The sequence below is a fragment of the Lithobates pipiens genome, unplaced genomic scaffold (assembly GCF_037356315.1).
Source record: "Lithobates pipiens isolate NorthernLeopardFrog02 unplaced genomic scaffold, aLitPip1_a1.2 Scaffold_10, whole genome shotgun sequence".
NCBI classification, from domain to species: Eukaryota; Metazoa; Chordata; class Amphibia; order Anura; family Ranidae; genus Lithobates; species Lithobates pipiens.
The window spans coordinates 166824344-166843372 of NW_027507686.1; the positions used below are offsets into that span (position 1 = coordinate 166824344).

Below are 19029 nucleotides of genomic sequence, written 5' to 3' on the forward strand. Positions count from 1 at the left end.
AGGGGACCTGCAAGGCGAGGTTGACCACAAAAATGTAGGCAAAAAAGGTGAGCCGGAACAATCCCACTAGAGAGCAGCACAAAACAGAGGACAGAGGGGACCTTAACGGAATATGGGGGAAAAAAAAGCTGATCTTTCTATACAACACCAAGCAAAATACTTGGAAAGTTTCCTATGAGGAAACCATGCATACCCCAAAAGATCCACAGAAGGGGCTCCCAGTCTTAGCATCGTTTTTAGCGGCCCAAGTACAGGGCCTGAGCATGGGAGATGCTGAAACTGGTGGAATCTGCCCTCGGCAAAGGTAGGGACCTACAGCTACTCTTCACCAGTTAAGAGGTATGAGGAAAAAAAAAGAGAATGCTGGTGGAGGGGTTATGTCTTTCTTTTATGCTATTCTCTGGTCCTGAGGGAGGAGTCGAGACAGAGCTCTATTATCATAGGTAGGCACCAGGAAAATATTTTGATGAATTAATAGCAGACCTTCTTTTTATCAGTGTGGTTAGACTGGATCTCAACTCATGAAGATTTGCTGTGTTATAGGAAACATCTTGAAATCTGTGCACTTTCTGGTATGTTAGTGTGCCTAGGCACTTCCTGTGCCTGCAGCCTCCTAGCTACAGTATGTATCTGAAATCTAGTCCATCCATCACCACCTTCTCCACTGATTGACAGGGCTGGTGTCCAAGAGTGGTTGGTGAGCTGTGCTGGGAATTTTCTCTGGTTTTGTCTTTCATGCAGTGGCAGCTGGTGAAGTTTTAAGATGGGGGTTACCAGACCCGCCCCTCCCTTTTGACACCTCACACTTATAAGCCCCACCCCTTATACCATCCACCCACTCCTTACCCTGTATTCCACTTGCTTCTGTCCATAGTGTCAGGAGTATACAGCACAGCCCCATAATCACAGAGCAGAGTATACAGCCCAGACTTGCAGCAGAGTATACAGTCCAGAATCACAGCAGAGTATACAGCTCAGAATCACAGCTGAGTATACAGCCCAGAATCGCAGCATACCCCCTATGAATGGGCCACCACTGCTTTCATGCATTTGCCCTTACATGTGCTCCTTGCTGTGAAGGCCAGTTATAGGTGGGGGCAGGGGCAATCTCTTTGTTACTGGTGTAAATTTGGCCAGGGGACACACTGAGCACCTTTGCTGCCATTGTGTTATGTGCTGGGTGTTCAATGTGCCCCTGTGCCTTTAAGGAGGATTGGGCTACCTCCAGGCCCACCTGCCCCTTATCTATCCATTAGAATACACGTGCTTCCATTGTGGAGACTCTCAAAACATTTGAAGGGTTAGGGCTGCAAACAATACACAGGGTGCGGCGAAGAGTCCTTGTAGCTTACGCATGTGTTTGCAAATGTGTGCTAAGTAAACCCCTGTTTTTAACGCATACTGTTGGACAGGTTAATTTGGTAAGCAAACTGGTTGGTGAGTTGAGCTGGGAATTTTCTCTGGTTTTGTCTTTCAAGGGTTGAGGAGTGAATGTAGCAACCCAGGAGGTGTGTAATGCTGGGTACACATAATCGGACTATCAGGTGGACAATTTGCCCGTGTGTGGGCTCCGGCTGACTTTTTCTTCCCAAAAGTCCAGCAGATTTTGAAAGAAGTGTTAACTCAAAATTGTCCACCGGACTTGGCTTTCGGGCGGACAATCCGCTCACCTGTGTGCTAGTCTGCCAGACTTTCCAAATGAATGGACTAGCCCACACATGGACTAAAGTCCGTTCATTTTGAATGTGAATTCAGGTACGACGGGACTAGGGAGATTGACACCTCGTGAGCCCTGTCGCCTGGTATGGGTTTTAAGGGTAACCCCTATGCCGAAAAAAAACGCGTGGGGGTCCCCCCAAAGTCCATACCAGACCCTTATCCGAGCACGCAGCCTGGCCGGTCAGGAAAGGGGGTGAGCCGTACCAGGCCACGTGCCCTCAACTTGTCCCCATGGTTGTCAGGGTGTGCAGGCGGGGAGCTTATCGGAATCCGGGTGCCCCCTTTAATAAGGGGCCCCCTGATTCCAGCCCCCCACCCTATGTGAATGAGTATGGGATACGATGTACCCCTACCCATTCACATGGGAGAAAAAAAGTGTAAATAAAAAACACACAACACAGGTTTTTAAAGTAGACAGCGTCATGTCAACATGAGAAGAAGAAGGCAGCGGCGGCGAAAGAGAAGACCAGGCCAACCCTAGTAAAAGAGCTGGAAGAAGATAGCGGAGGAGCCCAGCAGAAGAACTGAAGGGTCGGGAAAAGAGGCCTGGAAAGACCCCCAAAGTCTGAAGAAGACCCCCGGACGGTGACGACGTTGGAGGAGAAAGCCAGGCTCCTTTTGCTAGCAAAAGAGCGGCAAAAGAGCAGAAGATAGCGGAGAAGCCCAACGAGAAGCCCCCCGAAGTTGGAAGAAGACCCCGGAGCTGCTTAATAAACTACTTTAAAAACCTGTGTTGTGTGTTTTTTATTTACACTTTTTTCCCCCAGGTGAATGGGTAGGGATACATCGTACCCCATACTCATTCAAATAGGGTGGGGGGCCAGAATCTGGGAGCCCCCTTATTAAATGGGTTTCCCGGATTCCGATAAGCCCCCCTGCTCGCAGACCCCGACAACCAACGGCCAGGGTTGTCGGGGAGAGGCCCTTGTCCTCATCAACATGGGGACAAGGTGCTTTGGGGTGGGGGGCCCACAGGGCTCCCCCTTCCCCAAAGCACCCACCCCCTATGTTGAGGGCACGCGGCCTGGTACGGTTCAGGGGGGGCGCTAGCTCGTCCCCACCCCTTTCCTGACCAGCCAAGCTGCATGCTAGGATAAGGGTCTGATATGGACTTTGGGGTTCCCCTTAAAATCCATACCAGGCGACAGGGCTAGCAAGATGTCAATCTCGCTGATGGATGCGGCGACATTGACTTCCTTCACTAGTCCCATCGTCACATTCAAAATGAACGGACTTTACTCTGTGTGTGGGCAAGTCCATTCATTTGGAAAGTTTGGCGGATTGTCCGCCGGAAAAGTCAGTTCGTGTGTGGGCAAGTCCGCTCGTTCGGAAATTCCGCCGCATAGTCTGATCGTGTGCACGTGGCATTACTGGCTAATCTCTAGTAATGAAAGCCTGAAAAATGAAAATGAATGCAGCCACTACATCAATCATTGGTACATTACAATATATTACATTTTTAGATAATATATAAAAATATAATATATATGTAATATATTTGCAGAGTGGACACAGACAGAGCCCACTCTCTGCGGTAAATGGACTCTGCTGTCCGTTTTCACAGACTAACTTCTGATCTGATCTGCCTACACAGAAGAGAACAGATCCCCATCCGTTTTTTTTTTTTTTTTTTGCAGACCAGAACAAAGGTAGGCGGGTGTAAATGGATACAAGTCTGTTTACACCAGCCAGTCCATAGTGTTGAATGGACCATTTGAAGAGAAAACAAAAATGTGCTGTCCCTTTAAATCTTATACTGAAACATCAAATCAATCCAAAGTTGAACTATGATACTCCTGTGTGAAATATTATACTTAATATAGTGCAAAATTAAACATATAATAAAGCAAATATTATAGCAACATATTAGCGCTGATCATTGTGAAAAAATAAACAAAATAAGAAAAAAAGTCTCTGAATGCAACCAATATATTCATTGGTGACAATGACATGAGTGCTCCTTGCTGAAGATATTCTTCTCTGTGCTGAAGTGCTTAAAATGCTCCTTAAGAGAAAAATGGCCACTTACCAAACGTTGTTGATCCCAAATTATAGGGATCAAACACGCATGTAGTGCATCTCTAATTGAGGAGCTCTCACACAAAGCCAAATCATGATGACCTGTTCCTTGTTAATGGGTTGTGATGGATAGTTGGGAGTCAGCTCTCATATAATCATAGCAACGCTTTTCATAAGATCACGTATGGACGACAAGCAGGGATGATCCACAGTGCAGTAAAGCCAAGTATAAAGTTATTATGAATAAAATACACTCACAATTAAGTTAAACTCTATTTTTACCTTATTTTATTTTGAAAGTGAATAATTTAGCTGTGTAAAACAAAATAGATAAAAGTGATTGTACTGAAGATGCACTCAGGTGTCAAAATGAAATGTTTATCAATCTCTTTAGCACCAAGGGAGCCCTGAAACTTGTGCTGTGCTGATATGCAAATCTCAACCATCTGTGAGTAAATTATGGTCTGACTCTCCCCCAGGGCAGAATTAATCTCCAATAATGGTCTGTAATGCTTTGTACACACGGCCAAACTTTTCGACAGCAAAGGTCCAACGGAACAAATTCGTCTGACAATTGAACCGCGTGTGGGCTTCATCGGACCTTTGCTGTAGAAAAATCAGACAGACTTTAGATTTAGAACATGTCTCAAATCTTTCCGACGGACTCGAGTCCAGTCAAAAAAATCCATTGTATGCTACTCCAACGGACGAAAACCGACGTTAGGGCAGCTATTGGCTACTGGCTATGAACTTCCCTATTAAACTCTGTAGAAAAAGTCAGACGGAATTCAGTCTGTCGAAAAGTCCGGTCATGTGTACATGGCATAAGAGGGAGAAACTCTAAGCCCCTGTACACACGGTCGGAGATTTCCACAACCAAATCCGTCGGATTTTGCCCGTCGGATCTTGTCCGAAACTGTTGCATACACACGGTCGGACAAAGTTGGCGAAAAATCCGATCTTTCAGAACGTGATGACGTAATTTCGTTACGATGGGACTACATTCAGGCTAGTAGCCAATAGCTTTGATGTAGGAATTTGATCTGAGCATGCGTGGCACTTGGTCCGATCAAAGTTCTCTACACATGATCGGAGTATGTCCGATCGGCCCAGTTGGTCGGGAAATATTTCCAACATGTTGGAAAATTGGGTCCGACGGATATTCCGACGGAATCAGTCCGATGCATACCACACACAGTCGGATTTTCCGACGACACGGTCCGATAGGACACATTCCGACGGATTCTCCGACCGTGTGTACAAAGGCTTAGAAAGTTGTAATATGCATATCAGAGGGCCCTAGATTTTGGGGCAGTGAAGATGCTGAAAGGGTATGGTTAGACATCTAAGTGTATCTGCTCTGCAATCACCTGGTTTTTATTTAGGGAAACAGTTCACTTTAAAGCAGTGGTAGGCAACCTTGTGTTGTGGAACTATATGTCCCATAAGGCAGTGCAATACTGACAACCACAGGCATGACTTCCAGAGACAGGATGGGATTTGTAGTTTCACCACAGCTGCAGTGTCAAGGTTTATCTACCCCTGGTTTGGGTGCTGGGGTGGCCAATGTCACTTTGGCTTCACTAATTGGTAGCTCGCAGAACTGAATAAATTATGAGGAAAGGAATTGATTGAACGTATGCTAGTACTACTTTCACTTCAATGTTTTGCTAGGTAGTAAAGTTTCTTAATCCTTGGGGAAGAAACGGGCTGTGTTGGCTAGCACAAACCTATTGTTTTATGGAGATAGAAAATGTCCTTGCTAGAGAAAGACTTGAACTAGATAATATGTGTCTGAAAGGTCAGGATTTATCTTTGTTTAATGAGTTTTTCTCTTTTTCCAGAAAATGCTGTCTGTGTATTTGATGCTGGAAATACAATAACTTTAGTTGCACCCAGTTGGCAATCTGAAATGCAGTGTAGACTCTTACTACCTGTACAGAACCATCCACAGGGGGTTGTTTACCCTAAAAGAGAGCAAAGGTAAGACTTCTATCATGAGCTGCTAATGCTTTAAAGGAAACACAAGTCATAATGTTCATTCATTTTAGTCTGAATTCTCTAATACACTGCAGATAGATTTTCCTAGACCAGGGATATGCAATTAGCGGACCTCCAGCTGTTGCAAAGCTACAGGTCCCATCATGCCTCTGCCTCAGGGTGTCATGCTGTCAGATTCTTGTTATGCCTCATGGGAGTTGTAGTACTGCAAGAGCTGGAGGTCCGCTAATTGCATATCCCTGTCCTAGACCATCCAACAAGGTGAGTAGGAGGGCAGTAGTTATATATCTGATTAGTTCCAAAGGAAATCTAGTACAGTACTTATTATCTTTACATTAGGTAAGTTCATTTATGATACTAGGAGCATTTGGGCACCCAAGCATCTAAAACATGCATATTGCAGAACCACCAGATTACAGACGGAACTGGTACAATACAGCAATGCCTGGATAAAAACAAAAGTGCCATACAGTTGGGCTGTTCATGCTGTGTATCGCAAGGCTTCATTTTTTACAGCAATTTGCTTTTAAAATATGCATAATGATATCTCCATTGTACACCAGACTAACTTTTATCTGATTGTTGTGGCATGTTCCACCAGTTGCTCCAGACCCAACCGTAGGGTGCTGGAGCAACTGGTGGAAAATGCCACAACAATCAGATAAAAGATATGTTGCCAACACCCCCTTAATCTTCTGTGGCACCTATGATGTATGACAGACTGAACAAGTATCAATAAAGGCATTTTTTCAGGTGTGCTGGCAACTTTTATCTTTTTAAAATATGCCACACAGTTATCAGCATCTGTCAATTCTGAACATTTCTGAAAGGTAAAAAACCTACTAGTAATGGATGGTTATTACTCTAATACATTCAAACCAAGTTTAACCAGATGTCCAATAGTGCTGTCCCTTCAACATGCTTCTATTAGGTACTGTGCTTTGTGTTGCACGGCACTTTTTTTTTTTTTTTTTAAACCAAACTCCATATTAATGTGGCTTGTGTGTTCAGCAGTATCATATGCATTTGTTTGAAAAACAGAGAAGCATTTTTATAAAAGCTATTGTAGTAGGATTTTTATCAGAATGTATTTTGTACCTTTTTGTAACCTAGCAGACTTGATTATATAATTAAAAGTGCAGACTCTATATAGTAGAGTATGCAATACTACTACTGTTCAGTACTCTATAATGATTGTTTGCTTCTGTAAAACTTTCATCATCTCAGATGTTACGTAACTGTGCCATGTGCTCACTCATGCGCTATGGCTTATTGATTAAACGCCACAGCACATATTCACAGATTGTTGCATTTTGTATTTCTCTTGGTAATGGAATGGATTGCTTCCTAGTTTGGCAGTGCCTGAAGGACTGTTTCACTGAAACAATCAATATCATTTAATGCCTGCTGGGTTACATTTTCCACCCATGTGATTTTGTGAAACATTCCTTACGTCAGTAGACATCAGTACACTACTCATATTGAGATATCCGAGGCAAGGTTAAACATTGTTGGTTTCAACTGTCATCAGAGTGAGTTTGAGAAACCATGAGCATTCAGAGAGAGGGAAGAAGAATCAGACTGCCAGAAACTAGAACATCTTGGGAGGACAAAGGTACTTCTGAAGTAGCAGCTGGAAAACTGGAGGTTATGGAGAAGTTCTTCACACCACTGCCCCATTCTAGCAGCCAGAGACCATCCAAGAGCAGTTCAAAAGGAAAATCTAGCTGGGAGGGGACCAGAAACCATTACTATAAAGAGTCTATGTCTTCTTCCTCAGCTTCTTCCTCTTCAAGCCCATGGTCATCAGAATCTAATTTCAGAGTCCATGGACAGTTTCAAGGATACAACTCTCGTGCTCCCCATTCACGTTCCTGTAACGACATATCGCTGGGAAAGGGGAGAGGAAATGAGGACAAAAGGAATTTTGTTTCTAAGCAAGATGCTTTACATGCTAAAAAAGCTTCCCAACAAGAAATAGATCATTTGTCTCCAGTAAGAAGTAGAACAGGGTCAGCTAAAAAAAGCCATTCAGGAGATTCAAAGGAGACATGTCCCAACAACAAGAGTGGAAGAGAGGATAAAAAAGGCTTAAAAAATGGTGGCCGAAGAGCTAAATCAATGGAGGCACTAGTGGAAAAGGAAGCAAGGAAGAAAGAAGGTAAAGGAAAAAAACGAGTCACTATAGAGAAGCAGAGATTTTCTCGCTTTCTAGATGAAATAACTGTCCAGGTATTAAGCCCATCAAACCTGAACTCTTTAGGTATTAAAGAAAGGCAGAATCTAGGCAATCGTGACCAGTGGAAGAACTCAAGTACTGACAGCTTGGGTTCCAGAGGTAAAAGAAGCCAACACAATTCTGTAGCAGAACATCAAGAAGGAAGAAAGAAAGGCAAAGGAAAAACGGGGTCTGCTACAAAGGCAAAAGTGAGTGCGGATCCCCCTGAGCCCTGGAGGAGGAGAGATAAGAGTACCAGTCCAGACTCTGTGACCTCCTCAACACGACACAGATGTGACAGAGAGGATGCAAACCTAAGTTCTTCAAACACGGGTCACCAACCAAGAAGAACAAGCCGGAGGCTGTCACAGGAAAATGTTGGAAAGCCATTGGATCACAAAGAAAGGGATAAAAAAGATGGCTTAGGTGGAGCACCAAAAGGAAAGGTGGGCTGAATATTTAACAGGGACAACAATTACCACAATAATGTAAATAAATACTGTATGCTATGTTCATTAGGAAAGCATGTTATTTTTTTTGTCAACAAAATTAACTTGAAGTTTACAATGTCTTTGTAATAATGCTATTCCAGTACATAAATACAATCCTGGGAAGAGTTTAAAGCCTGACCCCAGGAAAATAAACCATATTTGCAGATGGGTGAGGATTAAATACTTGTTATGCCTAGGGGTTACTGTACAAGTATCTTTACTTAGCACTGGAGGGAGTCTGCTGGAGCAAAGTGTATTGTAAATATTTAACACGTCAATACTGGGCACTTTTACCCCCTTCCTGCCCAGGCCAATTTTCAGCTTTCAGCTCTGTCGCATTTTAAATGATAATTGCGCGGCCATGCAACACTGTACCCAAACAATTTTTTTTGCATTTTTTTGAGACGCATAGAACTTTCTTTTGGTTGTATTTAATCACCAATGAGTTTTTTTACTGTTTGCTAAATAAATGAAAAAAGACCAAAAATTTTGTTTCTGTTATAAAATTTTGTAAATAAGTAATTTTTCTCCTTCACTGATGGGCAATGATAGGCTGCACTGATGAGGATGCACTAACGGGCACTTATGAGGAGGCACTAATATGCAGCACTTTTGGGTACTGTTAGCTGGCACTGATATGCAGCACTGATAGGCAGCACTGATGGGCAGCCTTTATGGGCACTAATGGGTAGCACTAATGAGTACCAATAGGCGGAATTGATGAGGAGGCACTGGCAGGCATCACTGGTGGGCACTGGCGGCATCACTGATAATCACTGCACTGATTATCACTGCACATCCTGCCTGTCAGCTTAGCCACTTATCGGCTCCCCTCTACTCACACGCTGTCAGCGTAAGTAGAGGAATGCCAATAACAGGCACTTCCTATTTACACTGTGATCAGCTGTGATTGGACACAGCTGATCACATGGTAAAGAGCCTACATTATAGCGACACACCGCACCACCGATCACTGCTCTGGGCGCCCCCAGGGAAGCACATGAGCAGCATGTTGTGAAGGAGGTCATATGATATCCAGTCACAACTATTAAACCACTGCCCAGCTGTCCTTTTGTTATAGGCTGGGTGGAATGTGGTTAAATAAGCTTTCTCTGCCCCCAGACTAAACAAGCAATCAACCCTTGCAATGCGGGAGAAAGAATTCATAGCAAGGGTAGATTTTTTTCCCCTAGAGTTGGGCTTTAAAGTAGATGTAAAAACCCTAAATGAATTATGTTCACTTTGCTAACACGCTTGTATAAAACAATTGCAATTTTTCTTTAAATACTTGTGTTCACCTTTTTTTATACTTTCCTAGTGCTGCTGATCTTATGCAGTCACTTCCTGTCTACATGCAGGCACTCCAGCAATCCCTGCATGGCATTTGTCAGGGTGGGTCTTCTGATTGTGACAACAGTGTGCCATTCCTGCCTAATGTGTGTTCGGATGGCCACTTATAGTGTCCATTAGAAGGTCGTATGACTGGGTGACAGTGCAGGGGTACTAAACTAAAGCTGGCCATAGATGGAATGAAATCCAGCTGGTTAAACAGCGACTGACCGAATTTAGATCTACAGTATCTATGGAATTGTCTGCAGTGCTGATCAGTTTATTCTGGCAGCGGAGTCCCACTATCAGAATACAATATCACAGTGAGGAGAATAACTTCATCTGCCTCGAATATGTAGATAGGGGATCCATCCTTTTTTGATCAACCAGCTGGCTGATAAAAAAAAATTATCATCTATATCCCAGCTTTAGACTAGCATTGAGAAAAGGAGCAGGAAAGTCATACCTTAGTATGGTAAAGCTTAAAGCAAATCCTGAATATGTAATGAGCACGTTTACTATTTTAAATTAGGTAGAAATGATTTTAACAACCATTTATATGAATATTACATTATGTTGAGCTCTTTTATAGATATACACTATATTACCAAAAGTATCAGGATGCCTGCCTTTACACACACATAAACTTTAATGTCCAAAACATTTGGTTCCAGTAAAGGGAACTCTTAAGGTGTTAGCAAACCAAGATATTTTGGACAATTTCTTGTTCCGAACTTTGTGGAAACAGTTTGGGAATGGCCCCATTCTGTTCCAACATGACTGCACACCAGTGCACAAAGCAGGGTCCATAAAGACATAGATGAGTGAGTTTGGGGTGGAGGAACTTCACTGGCCTGCATAGAGTCCTGACCTCAACTGGATAGAATACCTTTGGGATGAATTAGAGCTGAGACTGTGAGTCAAGCCTTCTCATCCACATCAGTGTCTGACCTCACAAAATGCGCTTCCGGATGAATGGTCAAACATTCCCATAGACACACTACTAAACCTTGTGGACAGCCTTCCCAGATGAGTTGAAGCTGTTATAGCTGCAAAGGGTGGGCCAAAACAATACTGAACCCTATGGACTAAGACTGGGGTGCCATTAACCACGTAACCACCAGACCATAGCCAAATGATGGCTACAGCTTGGCTTGATAACTCTGGGAGGGCATACATTGACATCCTCCCAGAATCGCGCTCTCGCAAATCACGGATCACCATAAATGGCCGACTACAGCAGACGTTCACAACGTGATCGCTCCGTCAAATGACGGAGCGATCACTTGTAAACAAACTGGTGTCATGTCCGATTCCTCTCACCCCTATCTGTACGGATCAGTACAGTGTGAGCGGAGAGGGGAGAGATCGGTTGCAGCAGCTCTGTGGGCTGGATCTGTAGTGCCCACAGCGCTGCTCTGTGCCCATTGCAGCCTCATCCATGCTCAGCCATCTCACTATCATACTCATCCATCCATGCTCAGCCATCCATACTCAGCAAAACTCATCCCTCCATCCATGCTCCGCCATCCCTCTGTCATACTCATCCATTCATCGCCACCCACACTCAGCAATACTCATCCATTCATCTATGCTTAACCATCCCATCCACCCCCAGCCGTACCCAACCTTACTCAGCAATACCCAGCCATACTCAGCCGTACCCAGTCATACTCAGCCATCCACATTTATGGCTCAACCATGCTCAGCCTTCCCCATCCATGGCTCATCCATCCCCATTCATGCTCATCCATGCCACTACAGTGCCTCACAAAAGTTTAATTGGTAGTCAAATTAGATTTGAGAAATGTATGCCTCTAGAACACATGATGCTGCTCCCTGCAAGTTGGGCCTCTGTATGTGGCCATGCTATAGAAAAGTCTCCCACATGTGGTATCATTATACTCAGGAAGAGTAGGAGAATCAATTTTGGGGTGTAATTTTTGGTATGTATATGCTATGTGTTAGAAATATTGTATAAATGGACAACTTTGTGTAAAAAAAAAAAAAAAAAAGCTTTTTTATTTTCTTTACACATTTTCCAAAAACTTGTAGAAAAAAATGACACGTTCAAAAGACTCATTATGCCTTATAGATTATATGTTAGCATGTTTTCTTTCCACAATGGGGTCATTTGTAGGGCGTTTCCATTGTCCTTGTGCTCCAGGGCCTTCAAAATTGTAAGAGGTAGTCAGGAAATCAGAGAAATTAGATGTGTAATTTATGCTCCTAGAACACCTGAAGGTGCTCCCTGCATGTTGGACCTCTCTATATGGCCACGCTGTGTAAAAGTCTCACACATGTGGTATCACCATACTGAGGAGGAGTAGCAGAATGTGTTTTGGGGTGTAATTTGTTGTATGCATATGCTGTGTGTGAGAAATAACCTGCTAATATGACAATTTTATGGAAGAAAAAAAATAAAAAAAAACTTTATTTTGCAAAGAATTGTGGGAAAAAATGTCAACTTCATAAAAACTCACCATGCCTTTTACTAAACACATTGGAATGTCTACTTTCCAAAAATGGGTCATTTGGGGGTATTTGTACTTTCCTGGCATGTTAGGGTTTCAAGAAATGAAATAGGCCATCAGTACTTCAGGTGTGACCAATTTTTAGAGATTGGCACCATAGCTTGTGAACTTTCACAAAGACCAAATAATATACACCAATTTGGGTTATTTTTACCAAAGATATGTAGCAGTATAAATTGTGGCCAAAATTTATGAAGAAAAATGACTAATTTGCAAAATGATATAACAGAAACAAAGAAAATGTCTTTTTTTAAACATAATTTTAAGTCTTTTTTCTTTTAGAGCGCAAACGCAAAAAAAAAAAAAGCGGTGATTAAATACCACAAAAAGGAAGCTCTATTTGTGTGAAAAAAAGGAAAACAAATTCATATGGGTACAGTGTTGCATGACTGAGTAATTGTCATTCAAAATGTGAGAGCACCAAAAGCTGAACATTTTTTTTTTTAAACATTTGTTTGTATTGAAAGATGAAAAAGAAAAAGATAAAGTGCACAATACGCAAGTCGCAGATACAACTGCATAATGTAAGCATAATATCAATATAACAAAATTATATGATTAGGTATTACGTTAGATTTATGTATAGTATTCGGTGAATAAGGCTGAAACCAATCGGAGTTTGGTAGATTTGCTAGTGGTAAATCTCAAGACATGGGCGTCCGCAGGTAGGGGCAAGGGGGGTCAAGTGCCCCCCCCTGGAATCAGGGATCAGATCTTAAAATGGAAGTAAACCCTTCCAAACAACTTTGACCTACAGGTAAGCCTAGATTAAGGCTTACCTGTAGGTCCAAGTAATATCTCCTAAACCTATATGGTTTAGGAGATATTTGCCCGAAAATGGGCACCGCTGTCTACGGCGCATGCGCCGTAGACAGCGGCGCGCATGCGCACTAAATGCGGCAAGTCCAAGAATGGATTTGCCAAATTTGTCGACTCCCGTGCGCATGCGCGGGAGTGACGTCATCGCGGCCTCGCCGTATGACAGCGGCGGAGCTGCGAGGCGCGACTCCCGTGCGCATGCGCGGGAGTGACGTCATCGCGGCTTCGCCGCTGTCATTGGTCGGAGCTGCGAGACGCCACCAGCAAGATGGACGCGGCGGACTACAGGGATCAGCGGCGACTTCGCTGGCTCCTGTGTCAGGTAAGTGACACATAATGAGCTACTATGCGATGCATAGTAGTCCATTATGCTTTACCTTTGCAGGGAAAAAAAGAGGAAGTAAACCCATCAGGGTTTACTTCCTCTTTAAATTCAGCACAGTTCCATCACTATTGGGGTGACACCATCAAGGTTCTGTCAAGCGCCCCTATCAGTGTAATGTGACTGCGGGCTCGTTTCCCTGCTCAGTCCAGCAGAGAACTCAGCGGAGCTGTGACAGGAGAAAGGCGAGCTGCAGGCTATCAGGTTTCCCCCTGTCACCCCCCTTTATCATATCAGGGAGGTTCCCACCAGGTTCCCCGCCCAGCTGCCTGTCCACTCCATTCCTTCCCTATTGGCCACAACTGAGGGCCAATCAAAAGAGACTAGGAGAGGAGAGCATCACGGGACATGTAGTCCCTAAGATTGGCGGCCCCATTTTCCACAGTGAGGAGGCTACAGCTCGATCAAGAGAGAGATTGAGAGACTGCAGCCTGGAAAAAAGCTGAGGGAGAGAGTGCTACAGGACAAAGAATGAGGAGTGTGTTGGGCAGAAGACAGAGAGAGCCACACTGCCCAGAGCCACCAGAGAGCCATGCTGTCCAGCGCCACCAGAGAGAGGCACGCTGCCCAGCACTGCCAGAGAGAGAGAAAGACTGAGCCACTGCCCGGGTACAGACATGCTACACTACTGACCAGAGTCGCCCCCGGGGAACCCAGAGTGAGCGATCGTCCAGTCGGAGGGATCACTGCTGTAGTTTCACTGGATCTGGTAAGAGGGCCTGTCGGCCATTATCCACTACTTATCCTAGGGACTGTACTATGTTTGCAGTCTCTGACCATGATAATGTGATAATGACATTGTTGAAAAGGGGCGGCGCATTGGTGACCCTAAAATGATGCCCCCCCCTGAAAAAAGTTCTGCGGACGCCCATGTCTCAAGATTATGGATTCGCCTCAGGCCTCGGTCCTGAAAGCTGAAAATTAGTCTGGTTAGGAAGGGGGTTTAAGTGCCCAGTGGTTAAAGTTCATGTACATGTAAAGACATGTGTTCCAATACTTTTGAATCTATCTTTGAAAAGGTAAAATATTTACTTTAATAAGGCAGTAAAAAAGCAGTAAGAAGCTCAGAGGTGATGCGCATAGTCCCATAACCCAATGCAGCCAATAAGCCCTCGCATTTCATCACCCCAGTGCAATCTGAACAATGAAGGATGATTTCTGCCTCTTAATCCAATTGTTCTAATATGATACCACTGTAGGGGTAGGTATATAAAAGGTCCATGAGTACCCCTAACTGATCTTTTAGCCATATACAACATGATGCAGTATCCCAGAATTAATATTTACCATTTCCAATAAAACACCAACCTAAAATGCACCTTAACCTTATCTTGGCCATAGGTCCTTGATGCCTAAATACCCAGGCCAAATTTAACAGAATCAGTATGTGTTGATTAACAAAAACTCTTGGTGTAAAGATACGTATTTTTTTCTATTTAAAACACTGTTTTAAAAATGGAAAAAAAAAATCTATTTTTGTATTAATTTATTATTCATTTTAATGGTGGGGCTGCACAGTGGTGTAGTGGGTAGCACTCTCACCTAGCAGCAAAAAGGTTCACTGGTTCAAATCCCAACCACAACACCACCTGCCTGGAGCCTGCATGCTCTCCCTGTGCCTGGGTGGGCCCACTCCAAAGACATGCTGGTAGGCTAATTGGCTTCTGTCTAAATTGGCCCTAGTTTATGAATGTGAGTTAGGGACCTTGGTTTGTAAGCTCCTTAAGTGTAGGGACCAATGTGAATGTACAATGTATAACGCCCATAAATTCACAGTGACTTAGACTTAAGTACCTTAAATAATAATAGTGCATCTGATACTTTTGTTTTCAATCTCTTTTTATTCATTTTAAAACACTTATACAGATACATATACATTTGGTGATCCTATTAACCTCCCTGGCGGTATGATTAGTTCTGGTTTTAGGTGCGGAAAGCGGTACAATTATTTTGCATGGAAATTTGGCGTTTTATATTGTAGTCCTGTAATTCTTAGGAATAACTCTCTTAAATCTGTTCAATCCAGAGTCTAGCAGACATCCCGGGTATGATAAAGTTTATAATATAATAGATAATAATAAAAAAAATTCAATAATGTAATCAAATCCAAAAACACGAAATTTTCTCATTTGCAGAATTGTCGCTGTCATTAGATTTAGTGTTTGATGACGAATTTCCCCACAAATCGCTATCGCTCAATTCTGCAAGTGATTATAATTTATTATCACTGTTTTCTAGTTGGTCTAAAATCACTTTTGACATAAAGGGACACTTTTTGGTTGCTACGGGCAATCTCCAAATTCCAAGCAGAAAAAACAGTATTTATAATATAAAAGTGCATGCAGGGGACTGGACAGACCACTATGGAAAAACGGGGTGTGTAATTTTTTTATACAGTACTGTAATCTGTAAGATCACAGTACTGTGTGTGTTTTGTGTGTTTTTTTAATTTGGCACCAATCTCCGCTCCCGTGCACCGTAACGTCGCAGGGAACGGAGCTCGGCGGCATTCGGCACTGTGTGAATCGAGCGGAGGACATCGCTGGATCCAGGGGACAAGGTAAGTAACTCACCCTGTGTCCTCCCTGTATCCAGCGATGCGATCCCGAGTCTGGCTCGGGGCTACTATTTATGTTGCTAAAATCCCAACCCGAGCCAGACTCGGGATTACCGCTAGGGAGGTTAAACAAAGAGTTTTTGTTAACATATACTGATTCTGTGAAATTTGAAACAGCTCAGGAAATATCAGATACTGTCTCTCATAGGGCTGGCTCTCATGTCCCCAGCATGGGTCATCTGGCTGGGGAATGTAAATAATCATAGAACGGAGGACACAAAAATTTTGCAGCACACACCCTACCAATCAGCAAAGAGGACCTGTTTGATGTTTCTAATGGCAAAACAGAGGTCATAGTTTGCAAATGTGGAAGGTAGAGAACCTCTATAAAAAAACGATTGTATAAAAAATACTGTATGGTAATTTCTATTCGGTACAAACTAAGTTACAACTGACCATTCTGCCTTCTGAGAGTGCAAGGCCTTGAAAAAGTATTTATATTCCGTGACATTTTACACATTTTGTTATGTTACAACCAAAAATGTAAAAGGATTTTATTGGGATTTTATTTGATAGACCAACACAAAGTGGCACATAATTGTGAAGTGGAAGGATAATGATAACTGGTTTTCAAAACAGTACCCCTAACTACCCCTGTCTAAAATCTAGTGGGACCAATTGCCTTTAGAAGTCACCTAATTAGTAAATAGAGTCCACCTGTGTGTAATTTCATCTCAGTATAAATACAGCTGTTCTGTGAAGCCCTCAGAAGTTTGTTAGAGAACCTTAGTGAATAAACAGCCTCATGAAGGCCAAGGAACACACCAGACAGGCCAGGGATAAAGTTGGTTGTGGAGAACTTTAAAGCAAAGTTAGGTTATAAAAAAATATCCCAAGCTTTGAACATGTCATGGAGCACTGTTCAATCCATGATCTGAAAATGGAAAGAGTATAGCACAACTGCAAACCTATCAATACATGGCCATCCAGCTGAACTGACAGGCCGAGCAAGGACATTAATCAGAGAAGCAGCCAAGAGGCCCATGGTAACTCTGGAGGAGCTGCAGAGATCCACAGCTAAGGTGGGAGAATCTGTCCACAAGACAACTATTAGTAAAGCACTCTACAATCTGGCCTTTATGGAAGAGTGGCAAAAAGAAAGCCATTTAAATGAAAGCCATATTAACTCAGGGGGGTTGAATAGAAATGCACATCACACTTTTCACCAGTGGCGCACCAACATGGGGGGGTCCACCCTGGGTGCCACACATTGGGAGGGGGTGTGTCAGCCTGGCACCCCCGCAAGTGACAGTGGGCGCCAGGCACAGGCAGCACTGTGACAGGGTGCCTGGTTGCAGACCGCACCCGGGTGACTGACACCTAGGGCCGGCCGTCGGATTCACTCTGCGCCACTCGCAGCAGGGGAGAGAGACCGTGAGCAGCGCTGAATAGAATGTGGCAACTGCTGGACTTAACTTTTCAAGTTAACCAGCAGGTGATTGGTTGCTAGGTGGTCCTAGCAACCAATCATTAGCTTGTTGATATGAAAGATTAACTCTAGCAGTTTTTGCCCTCTGTACAGTGATGGTGTGTTTCCAGCTCTGCATGCATGCCTCAGTAAGGTAGGAAGGGGGTACAGAGCTGGGGGAGTTTATAATATGCTGGGGTCCAGAGCTGTGTGGGGTAATGTGTAATATGCAGGGGCCCAGAGCCTGGAGGTGACAATGTATAATATGCAGGGATCCAGAGCTGGGGTGGCAATGTGTAATGTGCTGGGGTCCAGAGCTGGGGGGCAATGTGTAATATGGAGGGGTCCAGAGCTGGGGGGGAGGGGCAATGTGTAATATGCAGGGGTCCAGAGCTGGGGGAGTGGTGTAATGTGCAGGGTTCCAGACCTGGGGTAGGGGCTGTGTAATGTGCAGGGGTCCAGAGCTGGGGTGGGGGGGCTGTGTAATATGCAGGGGTCCAGAGCTGTGGGGGGGCTGTGTAATATGCAGGGGTCCAGAGCTGTGGGGGGGCTGTGTAATATGCAGGGGCCCAGAGCTGTGGGAGGGCTGTGTAATGTGCAGGGGTCCAGAGCTGGGAAGGGGGGCTGTTTAATGTGCAGGGATCCAGAGATAGTGTGGGGGGGACTGTGTAATGTGCAGGGGTCCAGACCTGTTGCGGGGGCTGTATAGTGTAAAGGGGTCCAGAGCTGCGGGGGGCTGCGTAATGTAAAGAGGTCCAGATGTGCAGCTGTGGAGAGGTAGTGACAAAGAGATATTGGAGGTGCCGAGGTATGCAGGTGGCATAGTGGGGTGTTTTTACATTTTAAAGTGGGGGGGGGGGTGCCAGATATAGGATCCGCCCTGGGTGCCAGATATAGGATCCGCCCTGGGTGCCAAATGCTCTAGGTACACCCCTACTTTTCACACATTTATTTGTAAAAAAAATTGAAAACCATTTATCGTTTTTCTTCTACTTCACAAATACTGTATGTACCACATTGTGTTGGTCTGTCCCATAAAATCCCAATAAAATACATTTAGTTTTTTTGGTTGTAACATGACAAAATGTGGAAAATTTTAAAGGGGTATGAATACTTTTTCAATGCACTGTACATGTTTATTTAAATGCAATTAACAGGTTTGGGGCATAATATAGACAAAAGGCTGGCTCATACCAGCAGCATACATTGATGCATGGCTGCTAGTGTTCAATATAAAGACAGCGATGCCGATGCTCCATAAACAAGGCATCAGAATATAACCTTTATTTAACCAGTTGCCGACCGCCGCACGACGATGTACGTCGACAGCATGGCACGGGCAGGCATATTGGCGTACATGTACGTCCCTTGCCTCCCGCGGGTCGGGGGCCCGATCGGGCCCCCGCCCGGTGCCTGCGGCGGTCGGTTTTCGTCCGGGAGCGATCCGGGACGAGGGGGCAGCCATTCATTCATGGCCACCCCCACACGATCG

At 44.1% G+C, this 19029-nt stretch overlaps 1 protein-coding gene across 2 annotated transcripts in view; it reads left to right on the forward strand.

Annotated features, from left to right (window-relative positions):
* The first annotated feature begins 7077 nt into the window (after positions 1-7077).
* LOC143935467 (uncharacterized) overlaps positions 7078-19029 on the forward strand; it is an 84115-nt gene continuing 72163 nt past the window's right edge. For both annotated transcript variants that reach the window (XM_077459370.1, XM_077459378.1), the window contains exon 1: positions 7078-8403. In XM_077459370.1, the coding sequence (XP_077315496.1) occupies positions 7288-8403 (1116 nt within the window). In that variant the 5' untranslated portion in view covers positions 7078-7287. The remainder of the gene's footprint in view (positions 8404-19029) is intronic.